The 14,154-nt window shown below is 35.9% G+C and overlaps 1 protein-coding gene across 1 annotated transcript; it reads right to left on the bottom strand.

Moving 5' to 3' along the window:
• Positions 1-217: 217 nt before the first annotated feature.
• LOC111902264 (chaperone protein ClpB1-like) lies at positions 218-3,402 on the bottom strand. Its single transcript, XM_042901293.2, has 3 exons — positions 3,287-3,402; positions 1,969-3,142; positions 218-1,867 (listed from the first exon to the last, which is right to left on the bottom strand). The coding sequence occupies exons 2-3, from the start codon at positions 2,390-2,392 to the stop codon at positions 321-323; spliced, it is 1,971 nt and encodes a 656-aa protein (XP_042757227.2). The 5' UTR covers positions 2,393-3,142; positions 3,287-3,402; the 3' UTR covers positions 218-320.
• Between the last annotated feature and the right edge of the window lie 10,752 nt (positions 3,403-14,154).

Genomic DNA, 14,154 nt, shown 5'->3' with positions numbered 1-14,154 from the left:
TTTTATTTATTTATTCATAGGTTATTAAAGTTAACCTTCGTTTTACCTATCGCAGCAACCGCATTGAAGATTTACTTGGAAAATAAAATAAATATGCACTAATTGGTAGTGTATAAAAAAATACAGTCATGGATGTTATGAGTGAAAATATGATGGACTCCTTTCAAAAAAATCAGTAAACGCAGAGGTCTAACTATAAAAAGTAATATATAGACTATTTTAGCCCCCACAAAAATTTATACATCCGCCCCTCTTCATGAAACTTCTCTACATATTTTATACATTGTAACAAAAATGTACTTGAGACTTTGAACTCGAAATTAATGTACAACTGAAAACACCTTACAATCCCCACCATTTGCATTTGCATTCGCAACTTGAATCAAAATATCAGACTTCTTCCCTGTTTCAGCATTCACCACTCCGCCATTCCTTTCTGTTCTATAACTCAATTCCTCCCCATTCATCTCTGCATCTATGAAAACAGTCGAATTCTCATCGATCTCTTCTCTTATCAGCATCTTAGACAACTCAGTCACCACCCTCCTCTCCAGCCACCTCCTAATCGGCCTTGCTCCATACACCGGATCATAACTCTGATTCAGTATCACATCCAATGCCGCCTCCGTGACACCCAAAGCAACACCCCTCTCCGCTAACCTAACAGCCACATCCTTCAACTGAAGTCTAGCAACTTTCCTCAACTGATCATGAGATAAAGGATCAAACACCACAATCTCATCGAGTCTGTTTAGAAGCTCCGGTTTGAAATGCTTCCTCACTTCTCCCATCACCATTTCCCGAGCCTTCTCCATTGTTGTTTTCCCTGATAACCCTTTTAGCAAATACTCAGCTCCAAGATTTGAAGTCATGATGATGACTGTGTTTGTGAAGTCAACCGTTCGACCTTGACCATCGGTCAACCTTCCATCATCCAGCATTTGAAGAAGCGTATTGAACACGGATTGATGAGCTTTTTCAACTTCATCAAACAACACCACACTGTATGGTCTCCTCCCCACAGCCTCGGTCAACTGACCACCTTCTTCATAACCAACATACCCTGGTGGAGCTCCGATCAGCCGTGACACCGAGTGCTGCTCCATATACTCCGACATATCGATTCTTATCATCAGCTTCTCATCATCAAACAACTGCTCTGCAAGAGCCTTTGCAAGCTCTGTTTTTCCAACACCTGTGGGACCCAAAAAAAGGAAGGACCCGGTCGGCTGCTGAGCCCTCCCGAGCCCGGCTCGTGACCTCAGCACCGCTTCAGCCACCGCGTTCACCGCCTGGTCTTGACCCACGACCCGTTGATGCAACCGATCGGATAACCCGATCAACCGCTCTTTCTCATTGGTTCCGAGTCGAGTCACCGGGATCCCGGTCCATCGACTCACCACCTCAGCTATCTGATCGGGTCCCACTGTTTCTGTTAGTATCACATTTTGATTTGTTGTTTTTTCGAGTTTTGCTATGGCAGTTTCCACTTCTTGAATTGCTCCGAATTTTAAATCTGCAGCTCTTGCTAAATCGTATCTTCTTTCTGCTTTTTCTAGTGCTACTAAAAGCTCCTCCCTTTTCTGTTTCAGTCTGCGGATTTCATCGATTCTTTCTTTTTCCTTTTTGTATTTCATCATCAATGGTTGAAGCTTATCTCTCAAATCATCGAGCTCCTTTTTCACTTCAACAAGACGAGCTTTGCTTGCTTTGTCTTCTTCTTTCTCCAAAGCATGAACCTCAACTTTTAATTGCATCTTTTTCCTTTCAAGATTGTCTATTTCTTCAGGTTGACTATCAACTTGCACCCTAACATTTGCACACGCCTCATCCACAAGGTCAATAGCCTTATCAGGGAGGAAACGTGCTACATACGAAGTAACAAGCAACATCAGAACCATATATATAAATTGTGAAGAACAAGTTCAAATCAATAAAAAGAAAGTGAATCATTGAATCAATTCATACCAGTTATGTATCGACTTGAAAGCTGAGCAGCAACAACAAGAGCACGATCAAGAATCCTAACACCATGATGACCTTCATATCTCTCTTTCAACCCTCTAAGAATGCTTATGGTGTCAGGAACACTTGGTTCAGCCACCAAAACCTGCTGGAAACGTCTCTCAAAAGCAGCATCTTTTTCCACATATTTCCTATACTCCTCTAAAGTGGTTGCACCAATGCACCGAAGTTGACCTCTAGCAAGCATGGGCTTGAACAGATTTGCAGCATCCATGGATCCTTCTGTACGACCCGCTCCAAGAACAAGGTGGATTTCATCAATGAACAATGTCACTTTCCCTTCAGCCTTTTCCACTTCTTTCAAAACTGCTTTCAGTCTCTCCTCAAACCCCCCAAAATATGAAGCTCCAGCGATTAAAGCTCCCATATCCAATGATATAACTCTCACATTAGTAAGATTACTTGGGACATCTCCTCTAAGAATCCTTTGAGCTAATCCTTCAACAACAGCAGTTTTTCCCACACCAGGTTCACCAATAAGAACAGGATTGTTCTTCGTCCTTCTTGATAAAATCCTAATCACTCTCCTGATTTCCTCATCTCACCCAATTACAGGGTCAAGCTTCCCAGCTTGATCTACAAGATCACGACCATATGTGTAAAGAGCTTCGAAATTAGTATTAACTGAAGCACTTTCCACCTTCTTCTCTTCTTTATCCCGGAGCTTTTCTACCTTTCTTTTCACTCTCGATGCATCAACTCCGGCGTCTTTTAGAAGTTCTGAAATTTGTGAATCTTCAAGAATACCCAAAATCAATTGATCCACAGCCAAATGGGCGTCACCATGGGATTTTTGTGAAGATTGTGCGCGACGAATTGTCTTGATTAGAGAAGCACTTGCTGTAACTTGATCAGGGGGAGGGGATTGGGAAGGGAGTTTCTTCAACGCTTTATTGAAAACCCTCTCCGCTGAATAACCTGCTTCTTCACCACCGGTATTGTTTATTGATTGCCGGAATATTCCATTATGGTCAGAAATCAAAGCTGCTGCAATATGTAGAGGTGTGTACTGTGCTTGTCCAGCATTCATTGCGAGTTCTTGACCTGAAGCCAAAGCTTCATTCGTCTCGTGGGTGTATTTGTCAGGATTCATGTTTGATAATCCCTCTCAAATAACCTACAAACGCAATAACAAGAGCATCAGTTTGTGTTTTATAAACCATATCAATGAGTTTCGAATTACAGAAGGCGCAAACTCTTGAAAATAAAATACAGAGAGAAAGAAGTCATATTAAAACATGGAGAGAAGAGAATGTCTTACCCACGGAATTGAATGAAGAACTTTGATAACTGGTGAATGGTGATGAATAATGAGAGGGATGAAACGCTTTATATACATGTTGGAGCCGCGAAAGGCATCGGGAAGATGGGCTCTGTAGGCTGTACCCTACCAGAATCCAGAAGTGTTCGAGAATTTCGGATTAAAGTGGTATCTATTATTATTGGATATTATTGGATTCCATATATATTTTTAAATATCAACGTATGATTTCGAATCTTTATCAAAATATGATATCGAATCTTAATTTCTAAATTGTAGGTCGTTTTGTTTCAAATTGTATCCATCTCTATTCCTTCCAAAATTGCAATTTTTTCCACCATTTTAGGTTTATCCATTTATTACCATTTAAAAAAAAATCCCTCATTTAAGATATTTAAGAAAAGAAAGTTACAAAAAAATAATTAAAAAAAAAGATGAAAGAAATTTATTTAATAAAACAAGTCGTTCATAGATCTTAAGATTCTTTTTAAATTTTGGTTTACACAACTATTTCTTATCAATTAATTGATTATTATTAATATAAATATTAAATGTATTGATTTGCATGTTAAAAGCCGATGATTTTTACGATTTATTTGTAAAGCATGCTAAAAAAATTGTATATTCCCATTATTTTTTTTTCAAGTGAAAATTAGATAAATGAAAAATGGACTGGGAAATCAAATATTAGGAAAGTATTATCCAAACTAAAAATAGGAAATCAAATATTATGAAAGTATTGCACAAAGTAGGTTTAAACCCATGTACCGTAGAATAACTTTAAAACTTAATAAAGATAATAATATTTAATAATAAATTTGCAATGTTTCTCTAAGTTCCTCGATGTTTACAGTCAAATCGTTATTCTCAATAAACAAAAGTCTCGTATACTAGTTAGAAATTCATGCGACCATTCATGACACAATCCTATAAATAAACATAGAAATTGTTATCATTTAAATTCGAAATATTATGAAAAGTATATAAAATGTTGATAACCGCTATTCAAAATATTATGACAAGATTGTTGATGAACCATTCTATAAATGAACATATATATTGTTATCATTTAAATCCAAAATATTATGACAAATGTATAAGATTGTTGATGAACCGTTATTTACTTACCATTTGTGGCTTGAGTTCCTAGTTTGACTCAAGATCCTCAAAATCTCTTTTATATCTCACATTAGAGTTTATCTCCATCTATAAATATATGTGATGAGGAGCAAATCAATACACACGGAATTACTTCACAAATTCGTTTTCGGATTGCTGAGGGTTCTTAGAGGTTGTCTTGAGATCAACTGGAAAACCAAGCTTGTTCTTCAGATCCAAAAGCTTCAATGGAAGCAGGTACACAATCTCCTACTACTATTTTCTTATATCCAAATTCGAGTTTGAAAGTCTGACCTTGAAAGCTTCCGCATATATAGATTAAGTTATTAAATGCTAACAATTGGTATCAAAGTTTTCTCGAATTTGGTACTAGAAATTTTTTGTTGGTTTAAGATCTGTAACATACATGTTTCTTCTTCATCATGTTGTGAATTATTTCATCAAAGCTCAAATTTGATACTAGAAATTTTTTGTTGGTTTAAGATCTATAACATACTTGTTTCTTCTTCGTCACGTCGTGAATTATATACTTCATTATATGCTTGATTTTTCTTGACTGTTGATTGAAAGAAGGGTGTGAGATATATATTTGTATTTTTTGCTACTAAGATCGAGATCGTGTGTTTGGTTAAATATTTTATTATTATATGTATTAAGCACATTTGTTTGACACAAGGCCGGTCCTAAACAATTTGGGGCCCGGGCCAAAATAAAATTGGGGTTGTCATAATGTTTTTTTTTATAAAAAAAGAGGGCGGCACCTCCAAAAATTTTATTAATTAAAAAAAATAATACAATTGAAGGCTGGAGACTCCCCACCTATGGAAAAAAAGACTTCGGGACAGGCCCCGTAAGCCAAACAACCTAGCAACTATTAATACAAAACAATAAATAAAAAAACCAAAACATGCTCTAAACCAAAATACATAAACATATCAAAGAAACACTAAAGAAATTTACATTTACGAGCTTTTTTAGATGCAAAGTCATCAATTATAGAATCAAGTTCAATATTATCCAACAAATCTTTTTCAATGCATAACATAGCCAAACCATTTAATCTTTCTTGTGACATTGATGATCTCAAATAATTTTTTAATAATTTTAGTTTTGAAAATTTTCTTTCTGCTGATGCTACAGTAACTGGTATGGTTAATTAGATTCTATATGCAATACAAACATTTGAATAACAATCTTTACCTTTGACAAACTCTAAAATTTCAACCGATGACATAACAACATTTGGCAAAGTTTTTTGTAATACTTTAAGTTCCGTCAAAAATTCATTTAAATCCACATCACATAAGTTATTATGAGTAAACTTATTTACAAAAACAGCACAACTTTTTTTAAGTTCAATATCATCCAATGACTTTAACCTTTTTGAATCATATAAAAATCCAAAAATGTTTTCAAAGTTTGTTAATTGCTCAAATCTACTCTCTAATGATGCAATTGCCACATCAACAATATATATAAAATACTCGATTCTAAATAATTCTTCGGGTGATAGTAATTCATCTTCACAATTAATTTCATCAAATTGTTTTTTTCTAGTAATTTGACTTTTTTTGGGAATATAGGTTCAACTTCCATATCGGATGCAATGGCCTTAGCATTATCAATACTAATGGCATAACCTTCATTTCTGTAATTTTAAAAAAATGTTATCATATTTTTTAATAGATCAATTGTGGCATCAATACATATAGTTTTGGTTTGCATTTTTTTACTAACTTTATTTATAGCAAATAAAATATCATACCAAATTACCATACCAAGTAAAAAATCATAACTTTCAATAGCATTAACTAAACTTTCAGCTTCACTTTTAGACTTTGCATCATCACATGATGAACTTAATTCTATCAAGGCATCCCTTATATGAGGAGCTTGAAACCTAATGGCTTTGACACTTTTTATTCTACTCCCCCAACGTGTATTAAATAAAGATTTTACCGTTAAGTTAGGGACTTTATCAAGTAATATTCACAATCTTTTGGTTAAACTTGAAAATAATACAAAAATGCGTTGCAAAACTCCAAAAAAAGAAATCGTTTTGGTACAAGAATGAGTCATATCACTAACCGTGAGGTTAAGACTATGACAAGCACATGACATAAACAATGCTTTTGGATTAATTTCAAGTAATCGTTTTTGAACACCTTGGTGTTTTCATGTTAGAACCATTATCATAACCTTGTCCTCTTACATTATCAATATTAAGACCATAAGATTTAATTGCATTTAATAACTCATTAAAAAGTCCTAAACCCGATTTATTTTCTACCTTTAAAAATTCTAAAAAAAATTCCTCAACTTTTATTTTATTATTAGACATGTTCACACATCGAATAACAAGAGTCATTTGTTCTTGATGGCTAACATCGGGGGTGCAATCAAGAATAACAGAAAAATATTTTGATTCTTTTATAATATTAATTATAGAATTTCTAACATTATTAGCTAAAATAGAAATGATTTCATTTTGAATTTTGTGTCCAAAATAATGAAGATGAGTTTGATGATTTTCTATGTGTCTAACATGTTCTTGTATTATAACATCAAATTCTGCCATCATTTGAATTGCTCCCAAAAAATTACCATTAGATTCTTGAAAAAGTTTTTCGTTACAACCTCGAAAAGCCAAATTATATTTTGCCAAATATTTAATGACAACAATTATTCTTTTTAAAACTTGCCTCCAACGTTCTTTTTCAGTTAAAACTTTATTTTGTAAATCTTTATCAATTGTTTTATTCTTATCAAATCTTGCTATTAGTTCATCCCAAGAATCCATACAAAAAACATGTTGGGAACTATTTTCATGTTCTTTAAGTCTATCAAATAGATGTTTCCAATCATTAAATCCATCATTTGTTAAAGAAATTTTATTAACATAATTATTAGGTTTAAACAATTTACAACAAAAACAAAACACTTTATCAACTTTTTTTGAGTAAATTAACCATTTTCGATCACTCGTTTCACCATTACTTAACTTTGTAGTATAAGAAGCATAAGAAAAATGTCTAGATAGATTATCTTTAGGATACACAAAATTTGATTCTCTTATTGGCCCTTTTTCAATCAAAATATCTCTTAAGTTATTATCAAGATTATCCCAATTACTAGGATCATATATATCTAAAGGTGGAATAAATTGTTCATTGTTATCATTCATGACATTTTCATTCTCATTCTCATTTGAAATGTTAACATTTTCATTATTGACATTAACATCTTCATTATTAATCTTTTCATCATCAAAATCAACATTTTCATTTGAAACTTTTTCTTGAGAAACATTTTCATTCAAGACATTATCTTGCTCATTAAAAATAGCTTCATGTGTGAGATTATCTTGTTCATTTATTTGTACATCAGCAAAACTATTTTTTTTTAAACCTGTGCATAGACCCTTTTTGAGTTTCATTATCTTGTTCAATTTTTTGTTTTTTCTTTCGTTTTTCACTTCCAGACATATAGTTTCTAGGATGCATATTCAATAGAGTGATAAGAGGCAATCATGCAAACAAACAACAAGCACACAGTGACACAGATAACAAATAATAAAAGATTAGAGTTCTTGTTCTTTGTACCTACTGTTGACTGCCAGTGATGCTTTGATGGTAATTGGTAAACTGTTGATGTTGTGAGCTTTTAAATAACCTCTAAGCAACTGGAAGTGGTAAGCTGCTAATTCTCAGTCCTCAGATTCTACATAGCATAAAATTATGAGTATTAGATTCATAAAAAATTAGAAAATCACAGATAAATAAGAAATTTGAATGCTAGAAATTAGAACTTACAGATAAAATTCTGTGATAAATAAGAAACTTGAATGCTAGAAATTAGAACTGTGATAACATTAGGGCTTGATTTTTGGCATGACCGCATGAATGTTTGGAGATTGCTGTTGAAAACTTTGAGGACTCACGACTCGTCGACTCAGTCTTCTACTCTTCTGTCTCTTCGTCTGTGAGGACTCACGACTCAGTGGTCACAGGTCTGTAAATCTGTCACAGTCTCACAGATTGAACTTCAAAATCGAAAATAGATGGCCAATGATCGGTAGAAATCGTGATTACCGAGAAAGAAGCGAAGGAGAAGATGCACTGAATCGCCAAATCAGAAATTAGAAAAGGGAGAATTGGGGAAGAAATAACAGATCGATTCAAATCATTCAATTGAAATCGAAGAAGAAATATAAGAACCTGATTATTGAGACCGTTGCAGCGTTGCTTAACTTAGAATCCGGAGAAAACGTTTCGATTCCATAGCCGATCGTTGAAGATTAATTGCGCCTTGGAAGTCGGCATCTCTCGCAGTCTCGCTCTCAGCACGCCAGTCGTTCCCCATTCCGCAATTCCTCCCGCTTTCTTTTTGGACTTTTGGTTGGCGTTGATAAGAAACAATTGTTGTATTGGGCTTCATCAATCAGAGTCCAATAAGCTTAAACCTAATGGGCTAATACTATACAATTAATATAAGACATATAAAATGGGGGCCCTATGGCATTTGGGGGCCCGGGGCGGTCGCCCAGCTTGCCCAGGCCCATGGGTCGGCCCTGGTTTGACAACCCATTTGCCTTTCTCTTCTGCTTTCTGACGTCGCTTTTCAATTGTCTATAAACAATTGTTGACTATTGATTTTGACGATGACCACTCATGACATGCTTGAAACTTGTATTATATGGATTATATATAATCAGTCTTTAGTTCATATTTTGTTTGAATTTACTATTTAGCGAAATTATGTCGGATTTTATAAGGTTTGTGGTAGAGATCTGGATATCAACTTGGATCGTGAGAACACTTTCCGAACTGATATTTCTACCCTATGTTTGGTTTGCAAGAAATTCAGCCTAGGATAATCCAAGTGGACACTTACGATTCTAGGCACAGAAATCGTAAGCCAATTTGCTAGAAAGATTCTATGAGAGTTTGAAGAAAATGAGAGCTAACTTTCGGATATCACTTCACAACAGTGTGACAACCCAAAGTTTATTCCGTTACATTACCCCGTTACCGTTAACGGAATATTCCATTTTATAAAAGTTCCGTTAGCTCGAGGTCGTGAAATAAATAAATATTTTATTTATTTATAATTTTAAATGTCGTTAACGTCGTGATAAGATAAATAAAGACTCGTAATATACATTTCCATTTAATTGGAAAATGTTAGTTTTTATTATTACGACCACTAAATCGGGTGCGACCAAAAGCCCCGTATAACGGCAGTATCGGGTAGAATCCCACTGAGCCCCAACTCGAGCCCCTATATAAGGGGGACTGGACTTCATTCCACTCTTTTCCCACTCCCATATCACCCTCTCTCTATACTCTCTCTCATAAAACTCGTTTTAGCCTCAAATCCGCGAATTCTCGCCTCCTAAACGTAAGTCTCTTTACCCTAACCCATTCTAAACATCATAACTTGTTGTTATAGCCCAAAAATCGAACTTAGAAGCTGTTGAAAAGGAGTTCACGGCCTAAGAGCATGCTTAGGCCGTAAACCCCTAATAAGAGGCCAAAATGACCCAAAAATGTCCCTAAAAGCTTGGAAACTAAATGGGGATTTAGCCTAGGAGTGTTTAATCATCAAAACACAAGAGTTTAGGGCATAAAAGAGAGTTTACGGCCCAAGCACATGCTTAGGCCGTAAACACCTCAAACCCTTGCAAAAATGCCCCAAAAACACTCCCAAACCACCCTTAGGCTTAAGACATAAATTTGGGGGATGCTATTTCGAGTTTAGAACAATTAAACACAATGAAATGAGGGGTAAATTGGAGTTTACGGCCCAAGAACATGCTTAGGCCGTAAACACCCCCAAACCTCACCAAATGAGAGTTTAAACCCCCTAATTGGCCTTATACCTTCACTAGAAAATGCTAGGGATGAATCAAGGGCTTAAAATCAAAGTTTAAGGGGGTATATGAGAGTTCACGGCCAAGCCAAGAGCTTACGGCCGTAAACTCCCAAGGGATGGTCATTTGGACCATAAACTCCAAAGGAGTGCACTCTTGGAACCCCAAACACCCCTATAGCCTTAAATAATTACTAAGATTGATATAAGGCCCTTAAACTTCAATGAAACCAAGAGGGTAGGAGTTCACGGCCGTGAACTCCCATAGGGGTAGTTCATGGGCCGTAAACTCCCATATTGTCCCTTTAGAAGCATTAAATCCCTTCAAGCAACTTAGTTTTGGACCTAGCAAAATTCCATGAAGAAGTTAAAGCCTTAAAACACCCTAGAAGACCCTCACCATGAGTTTATGGCCGTAAACTCATGGGGAGTTGTCCCAGGGCCGTAAACTAAGTGTATAGAGTTTACTCTTGAAGAGCAAACTCCATTCCTAAGCCATTTGAGCCCTTAAATGTTACCCGGGACACCCCAAACACTTAACCAAAGATTTTTCCGCTCCTTAGAGTGCGTATACATGTTTAATTAGTATTAAATGTACTAATTGTATGTGAACATATGTTATCATATGTTAAATAGGTCTCTAAGTGTGTCCAAGTCCTTACTTGACACCGAGCACCCAACCGGCGCCTTCGTCGGATCCACTTACACCAGGTGAGTTTATACTCCTGAATGAACCTTTTAAATGTTTTTACCTGTTTTATAGGGGGGGGATATGTAACGCCCGTAGATCAGGGCTAGTCAATTTAGAGACAATAAGCGTCAAAAATGACTTTTTTATGGAAGATTATCTAGAAGGATTAATCTTAACCAAGTTGTAGTATATGTCACGAGGTTTCCGTGCATATAAAGAGCGCCAAAATCCGAGTTATAACGAAGAAGTTATGACCTGTCGAAGTTTCGCGACAGAACCGGCACGACACAGCGCGACGTAAAAAGTGAATTTACGTTGGAGCGATATTTAGCCTTAGCGATCTAAATGAGAATCAAAGATCCTGTTGTTAGTAGCGAAACGACGAAAAGTTAGGCGAGAACGGACGTCAAACGAAGAAGTTATGAATTTATAACGAAGTTTTTCTGTCGCGGCCTATTAAAAATAAATAATAAAAATAAAGTCAAAATTAGCCAACGGAGTCTAAACGAAAGTTGTAGAGCGTAGTCTCACCTTCGCGTGGATATAAAGAACGTCGAAAATGGATTTCGTATGAAGAAGATATGAATTTCCGAAGTTTATTAAATAATATGTATTTATTTTTAATCTTTAATTCGGAAGCATTATCCGAAGGAGTCACCGGTCTGATCCAAGGTACGCGCCGCGTACTCGAGTACGCCCCGCGTACTCCGAAGGTGTCGACATCACAGCAAGTGGCTTCGGATACGTAAGCAGTGACGTTTCTCGGACCAGTACGCCCCGCGTACGTGCGAGACTCAGCCCCTATAAAAGGCTTGCGAGGGCAGCCGAGAGTTTTGTTCATTTCTTCTCTTCTTTCTCCCGTTTTGCATCGTTTTGCGTGCCAGAAATACCCCGAAGCCCCGGTATTATTCTCGATCCTCGAGGCAAGTCCCGAGATCCCGAAGATCCCGAGAAGTGCGGTTCCCGAGTCAAAGCTCTGCCCGCGAGAAGTTCGATTTTTGTAGAGATCTTCCAGATCTGCTGAGGATTTCTACTTCTGCAAGTCGTAGTGCTGTCCGATCATCTTCTGATCAAGTGAGTGTATACAACCTTTCATAAACACGATAATAATACAAGTATGGTTCGAGTGTATTAAGTATATTGTTGTTTATATGTGTGAGTGTGTGGTTACTTTCTTCTAAACGCATAAGTATGAAGTATTTGCTACGAAATACGTGCTAAGTGTTTATATATTGTTGTTTGTTTGAGGTATTGGAGGAATGGATGAACTATATAGATTTTTAATGAGTTAAACTATATGTGTATTTTATATCTACGAATATGTTGGGTAGGACATGGGTAGATGAGATCCGTGAGTAGGGATCAGATCAAGAGGTTAGTTTTATATCCGTGAGTATGGATCAAGTAAAGAGATAAACTTGCTATTAGTCCGGGAGTATGGATTAAGACTAAGTTAATTGTACTTAGTCCGGGAGTATGGATTGGGTACAATTATTGATCTGGGAGTATGGATCAGATCAGGATTAGGGTATATATAATTGTCCTTAGTCCGGGAGTATGGATTGGGTACAATTATTGATCCGGGAGTATGGATCAGATCAGGATTAGGGTATAGATAATTGTCCTTATTCCGGGAGTATGGATTGGGTACAATTATTGATCCGGGAGTATGGATCAGATCAGGAGGTAGTTTTAGATCTGTGAGTATGGATCAGGTAGTTTTAGATCTGTGAGTATGGATCAGGTAGTTTTAGATCCGTGAGTATGGATCAGGTGAAAAGAATAGTTTTAGATCCATGAGTAGGGATCAGGTAAAGAGGAAAATATTAGATACAAGAGTTTAGATCGTGTCATTGTGAGGATCGATGGGGTGGGTTAAGAGTTGCCTTTATATGGTGAAATTGTGCAAGTTTGAATGTTCTATATTTATAAAAATATGATATAACATTGTGGGATGAAAACCCTATATGCTCACCAGGCTCCCAAGCCTGACCCACTCAGTTTTCTTTGTATCACAAGTATTAATACGAAGACATATTTCATAGAGAGATTTAAAGGAGATATAAATCAATTGTGTAATTAAATGTAAGTTATGTTTATGCTTATATGTCTGTATCGGAACATGACATCCCGAGGTTTTATTATTAAATGAAAAATACATTCCCTTTGAGAAATGTTTTGATAAGTTATTATCATGTCTTGTTTTGGGAACAAATTCCGCAACCGTTATCTTTAAAAGATTACTCTGATTTTATAAAACAAAGCATAAACAAAATCGGTCTTTTCTGGCCGTAAAAAAAAATGGGGATGTCACAGAATACAAGTTAAACATGTCAGTTATCATATCAATCACATGTGATTGATAACCCGCATGCACAAGGATTTACCACATTGTTAACTGTTTTACCGAGTAGGATGACTATAAATGGTTTTCTAAAATGTTTTCACTTGTTCAAAACTCTTACTTATACTGTTTATTCAAAGTTTCATTTCAAACTGATTTATGAAAAGTTTCCAAAGAATTTCTAAAGGTTTTCAAACAAATACCATGTTGTGATTTTCCTAAGTATAAAGGTTTTCCAAGGTTTTAAATCAAAGTTCTCTTTCACGTCGGATACTTTTACTTTTACTTGTTAGATACCGCTGCTTCGCTTTTACTTAGTTTAAACTCCTACTCGATAACGCTTCCACTTCATGATACACTTATATTTGGTACACTTATACTTCACGACTCGGTTATTCCACACTGTACGCTTATACTTCACGACTCGACTATTCCACACTATACGCTTATACTTTACGACTCGATTATTCCACACTGTACACGTATACTTCACGATTCGGTTATTCCACACTGTACACTTATACTTCACGATTCGGTTATTCCACACTGTACGCTTATACTTCACGATATGTTTCCACTTGTTACACACTCAAACGTAGTTAGATGTATGCATGTGCTTGTATAGATGCATATAAATAATGGTTGAAGGACTTAGGAAGGCTTGTTCGCCCTATTTCCTTTTCTTCATTGAGATGTGGTCTGGTGGGATTGGATGTCCATCCGAAGGTCGTTTGATCATTAATTATATATTATGTACACAAGCATAGACATACATGTTTACATTAGTCAGTTCAGTTAAGAGTCTCTACCACCAGTTCATCACTTACATTGGAAACCCTCTAC

Source organism: Lactuca sativa, chromosome 4 (assembly GCF_002870075.4).
Source record: "Lactuca sativa cultivar Salinas chromosome 4, Lsat_Salinas_v11, whole genome shotgun sequence".
NCBI classification, from domain to species: domain Eukaryota; kingdom Viridiplantae; phylum Streptophyta; class Magnoliopsida; order Asterales; family Asteraceae; genus Lactuca; species Lactuca sativa.
Note: the sequence above shows the minus strand (reverse complement) of the source record. Positions and strands in the feature narration are given on the sequence as shown.

Bases quoted from the DNA above. Each gene is read 5' to 3' on its own strand.
- LOC111902264 (XM_042901293.2), bottom strand. From the start codon at position 2,392: ATGGGAGCTTTAATCGCTGGAGCTTCATATTTTGGGGGGTTTGAGGAG. The intron at 1,868-1,968 runs GTATGAATTGAT...CTTCGTATGTAG, and splicing joins TTCAAGTCGATACATAACTG to CACGTTTCCTCCCTGATAAG.